Below are 14239 nucleotides of genomic sequence, written 5' to 3'. Positions count from 1 at the left end.
TTTTTGTTTTGGCCATGACTCATTTGTTCATTGGCTGAATCCCCTGGTCCATCTTTCTGGAACCTAGACAGGCTCTCCTTGGGGCTCCTGGAAAAAATTGTCCCCCCCCCTCTGCCCTTTATTTGTTTTTCTGACCAAGCTAAAGTTAAAGATACTAAAAGCACTGCTGGGTCTCTCAGTGTGCACTGTATCTGGTTAAGCAGGTATCACCCCTTACCAGACCTAATAGTACAAGGACAGAAACACCACCAGTCATCTCATTTGTAAAAAGAAGACTGGAGCAGAAACACCAGTGGCATCTTTGTCTCCAGCCCTTTTTGTTTAATCTTTCTTGGTTCATTCCATACTCTGCTTTAGAAATATGGAGGAACTGGTTAAGAATTTGAAAGTGGAAGGCAACTTGGGTGAAAGTGATCATGAAATGATATAGTTCATGATTCTGAGTAATGGTAGAAGGGAGAACAGCAAAGTAAAGACAATGGATTTCAAGAAGGCAGACTTTAGCAAATTCAGGGAGTTGGTAGGTAAGATCCCATGGGAAACAAGTCTAAGGGGAAAAAACAATTGAAGACGGCAGTTTTTCAAAGAGACACTATTAAGGGCACAAGAGGAAACCATCCCACTGTGTAGGAAAGAAAGGAAATATGTCAAGAGACCACCCTAACTTAACCAGGATATTTTTAACGATCTAAAAATCAAAAAAGAGTCCTACAAAAAGTGGAAACTAGGTTAAATTACAAAGGATGAATATAAACAAATAACGTAAGTATGTAGGGACAAAATTTGAAAGGCCAAGGCACAAAATGAGATCAACCTAGCTAGAGACATAAGGGTAACAAGAAAACATTCTGCAAATATATTAAAGCAAGAGGAAGACTAAGGACAGGGTAGGCCCGTTACTCAATGAGGGGTGGGAAATAACAAAAAATGTGGAAAAGGCAGATGTGCTTAATGACTTCTTTGTTTTGGTTTTCACCAAGAAGGTTGGTAGTGATTGGACATCTGACGTAATGAATGCCAGTGACAATGAGGTAGGATGACAAGAGGCTAAAATAGGGAAAGAACAAGTTAAAAATTACTTGGAAAAATTAGATGTCTTGAAGTCACCAGGGCCTGATGAAATGCATCCAAGATTACTCAAGCAGCTGACTGAAGAAATATCTGAGCCATTAGCAATTGTCTTTGAAAAGTCAGGGAAGACGGGAGAGATTCCAGAAAACTGGAAAAAGGCAAATATAGTGCCCATCTATTAAAAGGGAAATAAGGACAACCCAGGAATTACAGACCAGTCAGCCTAACTACTTTACCCAGAAAGATAATGGAGCAAATAATTAAGCAATCCATTTGCAAACATCTAGAAGATAATAAGGTGATATGTAACAGTCAGCATAGATTTGTCAAAAACAAATCGTGTCAAACCAACCTGATAGCTTTCTTTAACAAGGTAACAAGACTTGTGAATGGGGAGAAGCGGTAGACGTGGTATATCTTGATTTCAGTAAAGCTTTTGATATTGTCTCGCATGACCTTCTCATAAATAAACTATGGAAATGCAACCTAGATGGAGCTACTGTAAGGTGGGTGCAAAACTGGTTGGAAAACCATTCCCAGAGAGTAGTTATCCATTGTTCAGAGTCATGCTGGAAGGGCATAACAAGTGGGGTCCCGCAGGGATCAGTTCTGGGTCCAGTTCTGTTCAATATCTTCAAATCAATGATTTAGAAAATGGCAATAAGTACACTTATAAAGTCTGTGGATGATACCAAGCTGGGAAGGGTTGCAAGTGCAGGGTTAAAATTCAAAATGATCTGGACAAACTGGAGAAATGGTCTGAAGTAAACAGGATGAAATTCAATAAGGACAAATGCAAAGTACTCCATTTAGGAAGGAACAATCAGTTGCACTCATACAAAATGGGAAATGACTGTCTAGGAAGGAGTACTGCAGAAAGGAATCTGGTGGTCAGAGTATACCACAAGCTAAATATGAGTCAACAGTGTAACGCTGTTGCAAAAAAAGTGAACACCATTCTGGGATGTATTAGCAGGAGTGTTGTAAGCAAGACTTCAGTGAAGCAGGATCAGTCCCAAAATGTGATGGAGAGGAAAATAAACTTCTAACTGTATGGCATATACTGCTTTTAATGCACACACCCTCAGCAAATGGATGAAAGTGAGTAGCAAGTACATGCACAAAACTAGAGCTAAAAGTTGACACTACATCATTTCCAAAGAACTGTTTCAGTATCAGTATAAGAAACCAAAACTTTCAGCAGCTGAAGCACTGGGCCCAACAGACTCAAGGACTAGATCAGAAGAGTTTTATTTTGATGTTCTTTTTTTTGACATTTTCACATCTGTTCTTTTAAGAAATAGGAAGAAAAACTCATAACGCTGTCTGATATTAAACAGTAAGGAATTCTGAATAATGGCAGCTACTTATCACACCCCTATTGCAGCCTGTATGGAATGTAAGATTTCACACTACTTCAAGTTCTTTGCTTGTTTCTTGTGCACAAAGAGGTGAGTTAAGGCCAGAACAGTCTTATCTGTGAATATCCTTACTTTTTCCAGCTTCAATCAAACCTGGAACATGAATTCAACTTAATTTTTGCTATTTGTATTTAGATAGAGTAATGGTTATTAGATAAGAAGCTAAGCAATAATTCGAGTAGGGTTCACTGTGAAACAGCCCAGATTCTGCACCCTTAGGGAAAGCTTGTTAAGCTGAAATTTGGAAAACTTTGCAGTATTTAATATGTGCAGCTTTTAATACTTTAATACAATTCCTTTATCTACATAATAAGATTATGTGTTGGCAATATTATTTCTTTTCTTAACAGAAATTTAATTCCACTTTACTGATTGTTTCTGAAAGCAGTTGACCACTTATGAGCAAACTTAATAGAGAGCTAAGTGAGATGTAGTGTTTTATCCCATCGCTGTATCTCCAAATAGCAATATATCGTCATCATAATAAAATATGACATGAATTAATCCTGATGGTTTGTTAGAATTTGTTTTTTTCCCCATCAAATGCTATTTGCATTTCTACAATACTTTCTGCTTATTATCACACACACAGTTGAGGCTCGTACAATATTGTTCAGTTCCAACTTCCATTAACCCTTCTTCCATTGTTGATAATTGGAACTTTGCAAAACACTTAAGCATGTGCTTCACTTTAAGCATGTAGGCAATCACATGCTTATTCAGTGAAGTACTTAAGAATGTGCTTAAGTCCCTTGAAATAGGGTATTGTAACTAAAACTTCAGACATGGTTTATTTTTGAGAAATAAAACTTAGGCAAGTATGAAGAATACCAGGGTCTGCATTCAATGGAATCAATAGGGCAGTGGTTCTTAACCTTTCCAGATTACTGTATCACTTTCAGGAGTCTGATTTGTCTCGCATGCCCCAAGTTTCACCTCCCTTAAAAACTACTTGCTTACAAAATTAGACATAAAAATACAAAAGTATCACAGCACACTATTACTGAAAACTTGCTTACTTTCTCATTTTTACCATATAATTATAAAATACATTGATTGGAATATATATATATTGTGCTTACATTTCAGTGTGATACTTGAGCTTGTTTTTCACTAGTGAGCCTTGTCTGAAGTCTGAACCCCAGGCTTCAGGCCTGAAGTATGTAACTTAGCTTTGTGGGGCTCCCTGTGGCATGGGGCCACAGGCAGTTGCCTTGCTTGCTACCCTGTAATGTCGGCCCTGCGATCCCCTTAAACCCATCTCAGGACGCCCTAAGGGCTGCAACCTCGATGTTGAGAAACACTGATCTAGATGAGTTGCTACCCCCTGAAAGACCTCTGCATACCACCAGAGGTGCATATACTTCTGTTTGAGACCCATTGCAATAAGGGATAGATGGCTCCGGGGAGCCTTTTAGAGCTCTTTATGGTATGTTATTAGATACAGGTGATGTTCATAGATGTGGCATGTTTGAAATGTCTGCTGTACATTTATCCCATAAGTCTGTAGCAATTTCTCCCCTCTTTAATTTTATAGTTGGTCTGTCTTCTCCCACACCTAAACCTGGAATAGTAACACTAATAAAATTGTTTTTTTACAAACTGTATTAGAGAGTTACATTTGGTTTTATATTCTGTTTCTTGCTCATTAGAGAAGTAAGTATCTTTTAACATTGGGTTGCCCCTCCAGACACATGTAAGTAAGTCATGCTTTTTGCTATCCAAATCAGTATAGTAACTTCAGAGGTGATGGCAAGCTCCTCGCTGTCATTCCCAGGAACATAGTACCAGCACAAGAGGTTATTTTGAAAAGTGAGTGGATAGAATTGCAAAACACTGATATTCTAATGAAGTCCTCTGTAGAAGTGATCTCTTCAATAAGAGGTACTTGTGGAAGCAATTATAGAGCACCAAGACAAGCCAGGGCTCAGAGGAGAGGAGAGCTGGAGATGGATGGAGGCGTGTTATGCTACTATGTGGGCAACAGATGTTAAAATACTCTCAACTGTATTTGGAATAAAAACATAAACGAGATTGTAACATACTAATATACTGTTGAAGTAAGTTAACCAAAGCTTTTTACAGCAAAAATAGTACTGGCCAAAAAATATCTTTAGGTACATAGTGTACCAGTGACTTTCTTATTTCTTTAAATGGCTGATTACAAATACAACTTCCAGAATGTATTGTGCACTCCATCTTTCAATATAGCATTCATGCATGCCTCCTGTTCAGAACAGATGTTAAGTACAGTAGTAACTTCCTTTTCATTGATAGTTTCAAACGATTAAGTGAATGGCTGAGGATCATGCTAAATTAGTTAAATTGTTTTATCATTATGCACTTGTTTGCACTTGTAAAGCTTGTAATTAGACAATAAAAATGCAAGTGGCAAAAAACTTTCTTGACTGAGATTTTTCTAAGATGAACAAAATATTAACCAGTATTTCAGCATAGAGATCCTGTACCTCTGAAAGCACTGAAGAGGGTGTGCTGCATGCAGTCAACTGCTTAAGTTTGTATCAATTAATCAATGAATTAACAGACTTATATGTATGTGCACTGCATGTGTTTTCTGCCAGTATTCATTCTGCACTGGCAAAATTACTTTGCTTTCTCGATTTCACATAGTTTGGCTTATGTTTTTTTTATAATTACATAAATACAAAACATCATTGCTCCAACCTGATCCCTTTTAAATCTTTCAAATCTTATTTCTGTTCTAAAATGTTTTGAGTTTTATGTAAAGCTACATGTTGCTAACTTTAATAACACACAAAGTAGATTACTAAATGCAGCTTACAGAATGGAAATGATCACTACATCTAAATATTTGTCTCCCTACAGTTTTGCATAAATTTGCGATCTATTTATGGAATAGAGCATTTTTGATATTTTTGGTTTGTATAAAATGAAAACCTTAGTTTACAGATGCGCTATGGATTTCTGAGGCATCCATATTTCTGCTGTTTCCTTAACAACAACTGTATAGATGCTGCTATCACCATGGGAATGGTTCTTCTGAATGAAGCTGCTACTTCCAAAGGGGATGTTGGAAAAAGGAGAAGTAAGTCATTTAGTATAATTTGTAGGATCTCTGAATTTTACTTATTGTAGGCATTTTGCGAAAACACAAAGGTTAGAATTGCCACGCAGGTTAAAGTTTTCAAAAGTGCCTAAGGCCTGGTCTGCACGCAGTTTTTGTACTAGTATAACTATTTCAGTTAGTGGTGTGATTTATTTTAGAAAATAATACAAGTCCGACTCCTAGTATGGACACATTTATAGCAGCATAAATGTACTTTATACCCATATAGCTTAGACCTTATGATCTTCCCATATGGAAATACCTATGCCAGTATAAAACATGTTTACACTTATGTACTTATATAATTGCATCCACACTACGTGAGTTGCACTGCTCTAACTATAAGGGTATAGTTAAAGCAGTGACATTTTTGTGTATAGACAAGTCGTAAGTGACTTAGGAGCCAAAGGGTAACATTTTCAAAAGCACCTAATTAATATAGGAGCTTAAGTCCTATTTCAAGTCACTGAAACTTAAGGTAGCAGTTGCAAAAGCACCTAAGTCCTGTTTTCAAAAATGATTTAGGCATTTAGAATCTTGAGTCCCCATTTACTTTCATTGGAACATAGGAATTTTATACTGGATCAGACTCATCTAGTTCAGTATAATAACCTGTCTCCAACATTGGCCAGTACCAGATGTTTCAGTGCTTTGCGGTAGGCAGATGTGGGATAATCTTCCAAAATATTTCTCATCCTAATCGCTTATGGTTACAGACTGTTTAAGACCTGAAACCTAAGATTTAGCATCCCTTCAAAACTGTACAGTCATTAATGATGATTACTCTGGTGGTGGTTCGAGTGATAGTCCATATAATTCCACAGCTGATGATGAGTGCACATCCAGTGCAGATGCATCAGAGAACTTTCTAGTTAGCTATGACTGGGGACAGAGCATGCATCCTTTGCTTCCTCATGCATTCAATGAGCGTATAAAGGGTAGAGCTGCCTCACACTCAGTTCCTTCTTACTGCCATGATGTATGTCACAGCAGGTCCTTTCAGAGTTACTTATCTCTTTAGCTAGTTAGTCTTCAGGACCAGTGGGACCACAGGTCATCAGTAGGACTGGTACCACCTTCAGTTCTGCATGGCAGACCACGAGTCCCTGGGCTTCAAGCACTGCCTCATTTGCAAGGCCATCATGCCTCTCAATGATGGCCAAACAAGGTGTCTACTTTACCTTGGTGAGGGGCATATTCTGGGTATATGTTTGATCTGCAAGTTATTTCTCAAAATGGAACCAGTGTTTGAGGGAGTCTTGCTTGAGGGCATCCCTTATGGAGAAGTCCATGTGACTGAATTCAGACTCCAGTTCCCAGGCCTCAAGGTCTGTGCCCCATGCATCTTCAATATGAGGCACTCTCTAAGTTGGCCTTGGTGCGGGGAAAACACTGGGATTGACTGGATGCCGAACAGAGGTCCTCAGGAGAGAAGAGGCACAGAAGGCCATCCACAGGCTTGGTGCTGGTGTCGCGAATGTCAGTGAGAGCTCCCCTGCTCCAGGAAGAGTGATACCTGTCATCCTTGGACTTGGAGGACAGCCCACAGTCATCCCCAACCATATCCAGGGGTTCAGCTGGATCTCTCTCTCTCACACACACACACACACACACACACCACCTCCACTGGGTAGGGGAGCTCAGCTTCAAGAAGATTGTGATGCCAGTACTAATCATACCAGAACCGTGACCCAGCCTCCATGGCCCCTGGTGCCATTTCACTTTAAGGTGTGGATGCCATGGGTGCCTCAGTTTCTCTTGGGCCTACCGTCCCTAGCATACTCTAGGTTCAGGTCAGCTTCCCTGTGGATGGGAGAGCACCATCTCCTCTGCATGGTCCAGAAGAGGAACTGTAGGAACTGCAGTCACAGGAGTTAGAGATCTCTCAGCAGGTATCAGACAAAACTTCCAGTTGCTGCACTAGGCATCAGCTGTACTGGAGGACCATATGGTCTTCCAGGACGTATATTGTCAGTAGTGGCAAATTTAGAGATACCTATAGAAAAGGTGCAGAAAAGTGCCTCATATGCTGCTTGATATATTGCACTCATTGGTACCAGGTTGCATAGTGATAAGCATTAATGAGAGACTGCTGGAGCCAGTGAAGGTCTTATGGCAAATTCTGTATTTGTAGCTCCAACTTCAAAGCAGTCCAACAGGTGGTACCAGATATGAACTATGGGCTACGAGCAATTTTTCTCAAACCCAGAACTGGACTAATTAGTTGTGACAGCAGCAAGTGAAAACCCATCAGGGCCAGCAGAAATTGATGACAAGGGATGAGGAGCAGAAGGGCATGGAAATCATATTCCCACCTCAAGCCCCAAAATGAGGATATTCAACAACCAGGCCATCCTGGCAAAATATGGAGTGCCGTGCGGTGCTTTGTGGATAGTTCCCCATGAGAATTCAAGGGTGAGTTCTGGACTTTGGTGTTCGAAGGGAAGCTGGTCTCTAAAACAGTCCTCCAGGTGGCCTTAGATGCTGTGCACATAGCATCCAGGATCTGCTGACCACAGTCAAGGATCTGCACTTTGAAGGTTCCTCTTTGTTTCATGATTAGATGGATGAGGCCATGAAATCACTGGAGGACTGTAAGGCCACACTCAAGTCCTTGGGGGTCTGCAGCCCCACCCCAGACAGCCATCAGCCATCACCCCAGACAGCACTTCAGGTCTCTGCTTTGTGACAGGGTCGGGCCAGATGGCTATAGGAGAGTAATAGAAGGCAGATATATTAGCCCCAGGTTAAATAGGTCCCTTTTCCCTGGGTAAGGTAACAGGGAAGGTTCCAGAACAATCAGGAACCTTCTGGAGACAATTAAGACAGGCTGATCAGAACACCTGCAGCCAATCAAGAAGCTGCTAGAATCAATTAAGGCAGACTAATCAGAGCACCTGGGTTTTAAAAAGAAGCTCACATCAGTTTGTGGTGTGCATGTGAGGAGTTGGGAGCAAGAGGCACTAGGAGCTGAGAGTGAGAGCGCGGACTGTTGGAGGACTGAGGTGTACAACATTATCAGACACCAGGAGGAAGGTCCTATGGTGAGGATAAAGAAGGTGTTGGGAGGAGGCCATGGGGAAGTAGCCCAGGGAGTTGTAGCTGTCGCAGAGCTGTTCCAGGAGGGACTCTAGACAGCTGCATTCCACAGGGCCCTGGGCTGGAACCCGGAGTAGAGGGCGGGCCCGGGGTTCCCCCCAAATCCTCCCGACTACTGGTCAGACACAGGAGGAGTCAACCTGGACTGTGAATTCAGAAAAACGGCCAAGCTGAGGGCTGCCGTGAAGCTCCAAGGCGAGCAAATCTGCCAATAAGCGCAAGACCCACCAAGGTAGAGCAGGAACTTTGTCACAGCAGATAAGCAGGCCCTCTACTATAGACCACAATATAGACCACTCCAATATGCCAGAAAGGGGCAGAAGGCTTCAGGGAGAAGGCCCTCAGGAGTGGCCACTACATCCCACTGTCCCTCATTCTCTGCTACCAGGCAGCAGATTTGATTCCACTCCCAAAGACAGTGGATCTAATTTACCTTGTTTTCAGTAAGGCATTTGATACGGTTCCACATGGGGAATTATTAGCTAAATTGGAAAAGATGGGGATCAATATGAAAATTGAAAGGTGGATAAGGAACTGGTTAAAGGGGGAGAGCACAACGGGTCATACTGAAAGGTGAACTGTCAGGCTGGAAGGAGGTTACTAGTGGAGTTCCTCAGGGATCGGTTTTGGGACCAATCTTATTTAATCTTTTTATTACTGACTTTGGCAGAAAAAGTGGGAATGTGCAAATAAAGTTTGCAGATGACATGAAGCTAGGAGGTATTGCCAATACAGAGAGGGATTGGGATGTCATACAGGAAGATCTGGATGACCTTGTAAACTGGAGTAATAGTAATAGGATGAAATTTAATAGTGAAAAGTTCAAGGTCATGCATTTAGGGATTAATAACAAGATTTTTTGTTATAAACTGGGGGTGGATCACTTGGAAGTAACAGAGAAGGAGAAGGTCCTCAGAGTATTGGTTGGTCACAGGATGACTATGAGCCGCCAGTGTGATGTGGCCGTGAAAAAAGCTAATGCGGTCTTGGGATGCGTCAGGTGAGGTATTTCCAGTAGAGATAAGGAGGTGTCAGTACCATTATACAAGGCACTGGTGAGACCTCATCTGGAATATTGTGTGCAGTTCTGGTCTCCCATGTTTAAGAAAGATGAATTCAAACTGGAACAGGTACAGAGAACGGCTACTAGGATGATCCGAGGAATGGAAAACCTGTCTTATGAAAGGAGACTCAAGGAGCTTTGCTTGTTTAGCCTAACCAAAAGAAGGCTGAGGGTGATATGATTGCTCTCTATAAATATATCTGAGGGATAAATATCAGGGAGGGAGAGGAATTATTTAAGCTTAGTACCAATGTGGACACAAGAACAAATGGATATAAACTGGCCATCAGGACGAATGTTTCTAACCATCAGAGGAGTGAAGTTCTGGAATAGTCTTCCAAGGGGAGCAGTGGAGGCAAAAGACATATCTGGCTTCAAGACTAAGCTTGATAAGTTTATGGAGGGGATGGTATGATGGAATAGCCTAATTTTGGCAATTAATTGATCTTTGACTATTAGCAGTAAATATGCCCAATGGCCTGTGATGGGACACTAGATAGGGTGGGATCTGAGTTACTACAGAGAATTCTTTCCTAGGTGTCTGGCTGGTGATTCTTGCCCACATGCTCAGGGTTTAGCTGATCACCATATTTGGGGTTGGGAAGAAATTTTCCTCCAGGGCAGATTGGCAGAAGTCCTGGGGGTTTTTCGCCTTCCTCTGCAGCATGAGGCCCGGGTCACTTGCTGGAGGATTCTCTGCACCTTGAAGTCTTTAAACCACGAATTGAGGACTTCAGTAGCTCAGACATAGGTCAGGGGCTTGTTACAGGAGTGGGTGGGTGAGATTCTGTGGCCTACATTGTGCAGGAGGTCAGACTAGACGATCATAATGGTCCCTTCTGACCTTAAAGTCTATGAGTCTGTGAGACAGCATGCCACTTGCTACCCAGCCCTGATCATCTCCTCTGTATGGTATACATCTGTCTCATTTCTGTCATTTCTGGTCACCTCAGACCAGTAGGTATTGAACATTATAGAGATGGGCTACACACTTGACTTCCTCTCCTGCCCACCTACCCACCAACTCTCCCCATCCCTATTCAGGGACCTATCTCATGAGAGCACTCTATACCAGAAGGTTCAGTCCCTCTGAGCTCTTGGTTCCATAGAAGAGGTTCCTTCACAGGAAAGGGGAAGAGGGTTTTATTGAAGGTATTTCCTCATCCCCCAGTATAAAGGGAGGTCTTTGCACTATCCTCCCTTTTCATCAAGCTGTCTACAGTGATTCTCAGGTCTCCTTCAATAGGACATAGGCTGCTAAGATAATTTTGAAAAATTTATCCGCAGTCCCTAACTTACCATCAATGTCAAAATAGACAGTTGCTTGATTTAAATTTGACTGTAGCTCTCTGATCGTATTTCTTGGATTTGTGAGTCTGTATTACACTAGTGCCAGATTCTGCCTTTCTTACTCATGATGAATAGTACCTTACTTTACAAGCATTTCCATTGAAATAAATGTTAATGCTCACAGAACAAAGTTTTACTCAATCTGATAAGGATGGCAAAATCTGGCCCTTACGTGGTGGGGAGAGGCAGTGTCTGAAAATGTTCTAACATGTTGTTTTCTGGTTTAAAAGGAAATGAGGAAATAATGAAAGTTGCCGGCTGTCATCTGCCATTTAAAAAGCTGCCATGTCAATTGTAACATACCAAACTATATATTTATTATAGCATAATTGCTAAACTGTTTTTTGGAAAAAGTTAAAATTCCTATTAGGGTTAGTCAAGTCCATTCAATTGACAGTCTCATCATATTTATTGAACTGGCACTTACCAACCTCTTTTTCTTTTATTAAAAAAAGGGGCTAATTATCTTGTGATGCAATCCTGTGATGTGTGTATTATTAATAGATAATGATTTAATTTTATAAAATTACTGAATTGTGGAAATGCCAATACTCTCACAGAGCTCCACCCCAGGCATGAGGACTTGAAGGGGACAGGTATACTGTCCTTTCATCAGCTCTTATTGGTGACAACATTGGTAGATGTCTTTCAATGTCCTTCAAAAAGAGATTCTTCTGTATCACAGCCTAATATGGCATTAAGCTTCAGTCATAATTTAATTGAGATACTGAAATTCTACATGTTTAGAGCTTGACTCTGAGAAGTGCTGAGTGTTTGCATCTCCCACTGCCTTCAGTTTTTGGTGATCACCACCTTTCAATATCAGGCCCTCATTTTTTTCAGTTTCTCATGTAAATGTTGAGTCAGGAAGAATTCCTCCAGGCATTCCTGCGGCTGAGTTGGCCCCTTGCCAGACCCACACAATGTGACCACTTACAGCATTTAGAACTTGATCCTACTCCCATGGAAGTCATTGGCAAAATGCCCTTTGACTTCAGTGGTACCAGATTAGTCTCTTGGTGTTCCTCCAATTATTTCTCTCCAAGCGTCTGATCCTACTTTTGTTGAAGTCAATGGGAATCTTTACATTGACTTCAACTGGAGTTGGATCAGAACCTATATTCTAGGCAACTAACATGATTGTTAAGGTATGATGCTGTCTCTACAGTAGCGATGTTGCAAATTATGTTTATAATTCAAGTTAAATAACTGATTATTTTTGCTATTTATCTTCAACACTTAAAGACATATGCTGCATTCAAATTGATAGTCTGACTACCAGAGTTTTAGAACTTATCAGAGAGAGATACCTTTAACCACTTCTTTTTGCTCAAAGAGGAATTGCTAAATGTTGTTTGTTCTTCTTTAAACTATTTTAAAATGATTTTTTTTCTCCAACTGCTCTACTTATGACTCTGTGGCTTGGTGTCTATACTGCATACTTACTTCGGTACAATGACAACCCTCAGAGGTGTGAAAAATCCACACCTCTGAGCGACATAGTTATACCTACTGTGACTCTCTGTGTAGACAGCACCATAGCTACAACCTCTCGCGGAGGTGGAGTTATTAAACCGATGGGAGAGCTCTCTCCCGTCAGCTTAAAGCAGCTTCACCATACGCGCTACAGCGGTGCAGCTGCACTAATGCAAATTTGTAGTTTGACCTGTCCTGAGTTTAGTAAGGTATTTATTCTCTCTCACTTTTATTCCTTTCTCTGCCTCTTTTCTTCCAGATGAACTAAAACAAGTGGTTTCTCCCATTTATTTCAATAGGAATAATGTGATTTTTTTTCCACACAACCCTGATAGCTCAGATTCCAATTTACACAGGACATTCTTGATTATCCCAGACATCAAGGGAATATTGAATGAGTTCAACTGATTTTGGGGGGGGGGAAATAATCAAAGTAATTTTCAATGTATTTAATAGATATTGTGGCACATGACTGTTTGATATAAATAAGGGTGTGCTGCGTTGGCTATTAAGAGAATACAGCGGTTTATACTGAGGTTATAAAACTCTGTTCATTCAGATTTTTTTAAAACCTATATTACTAATGGAATCTCTTTGGTGGTTGCTTACACAAATCCTCCAATCTTTCTGCGTGAACCTGACTTAGACCATATCTTCACTACAGGTACTATAGCAGCATAGCTATGTCACTTTATCTGTGCTGCCATAACACCATAGTGCAGACGGACACATTTTTCACACCGCAGAATGGGGTAGCCATGTTGACCTAAGTTTTAAATGTAAACCAGGTCTAAGACTATAAAAGTCTTCTCAACCACATAAGAACTAGATGAGGCAACTCCTGTACTGCCTTCATTACTACTTACTTTAACCTTAGGTTATGATGTGAACGTGGTACTATTACTCAAAGGATATTCTAAGTGTAATTTATTTTCCAGAAAGGGCAAACAAGTACCTGAGATTACATTGCCTGAAATGTATAATTTACAAAGATTTCTATATCCACAGTCTCCAGCAAAGTGTTTGTATCCACAAGCTGCAAACTACTGTTCTTTTTGCCTCAATAATACACTTATACTGATAAGTAGGGTTTTTTTAATAACCACAAATAAATAATTTCCATGTGTGTTTTGATGCCCTGTTAGAAGATACTGGACATCATAAGGCAATATATCAAAACTTGATTACTGAACTATGCCAAATTTCTTTGTAAGTGATTGACATAAATAATAATCTTAGTATAGACATTAGATGTTAATCTTTTCCATGTTTTTATATGATAGTAAACAGAGTTAATATTTTTTCCAGTAATATGCCTGGTAGGACTGGGTCTCGTGGTTTTCTTCTTCAGCTTCCTGCTGTCGATATTCCGCTCCAAATACCATGGCTATCCATACAGGTAATCTTTTATGTTATTAAATCCATTTATATATTGTAATTGGTACCAGGTATTTTTAAAAGTTCAAAAGATTGAATCCTGCTGTCCTTGATGTTAATGAGGATTTTGCCATTGCCATTATATCTATGGGAGCAGGAGCAAGCTATGAGTAAGAAGAGAGTGATGTTTGGATACATGTAAAAAAGTAACTGACCCATTGTCTCAGCAGCTGTGCTTCACTTTACAGGTCAAAGGACGTGTTTGTGAGTGACTGAATTTCTTTGTAGTGGGCC

At 40.5% G+C, this 14239-nt stretch overlaps 1 protein-coding gene across 3 annotated transcripts in view; it reads left to right on the top strand.

The window, feature by feature from the left end:
• TUSC3 (tumor suppressor candidate 3) overlaps nt 1-14239 on the top strand; it is a 286073-nt gene that overhangs the window by 254154 nt on the left and 17680 nt on the right. For all 3 annotated transcript variants that reach the window (XM_007067357.3, XM_043546172.1, XM_043546173.1), the window contains exons 8-9: nt 5485-5559; nt 13877-13967. In XM_007067357.3, coding sequence (XP_007067419.2) covers nt 5485-5559; nt 13877-13967 — 166 coding nt within the window. The remainder of the gene's footprint in view (nt 1-5484; nt 5560-13876; nt 13968-14239) is intronic.

This window comes from Chelonia mydas, chromosome 4 (genome assembly GCF_015237465.2).
Source record: "Chelonia mydas isolate rCheMyd1 chromosome 4, rCheMyd1.pri.v2, whole genome shotgun sequence".
Taxonomy (NCBI): Eukaryota; Metazoa; Chordata; order Testudines; family Cheloniidae; genus Chelonia; species Chelonia mydas.
The sequence above is the reverse complement of the archived record's forward strand: the minus strand, read 5'-3'. Positions and strand labels throughout refer to the sequence as shown.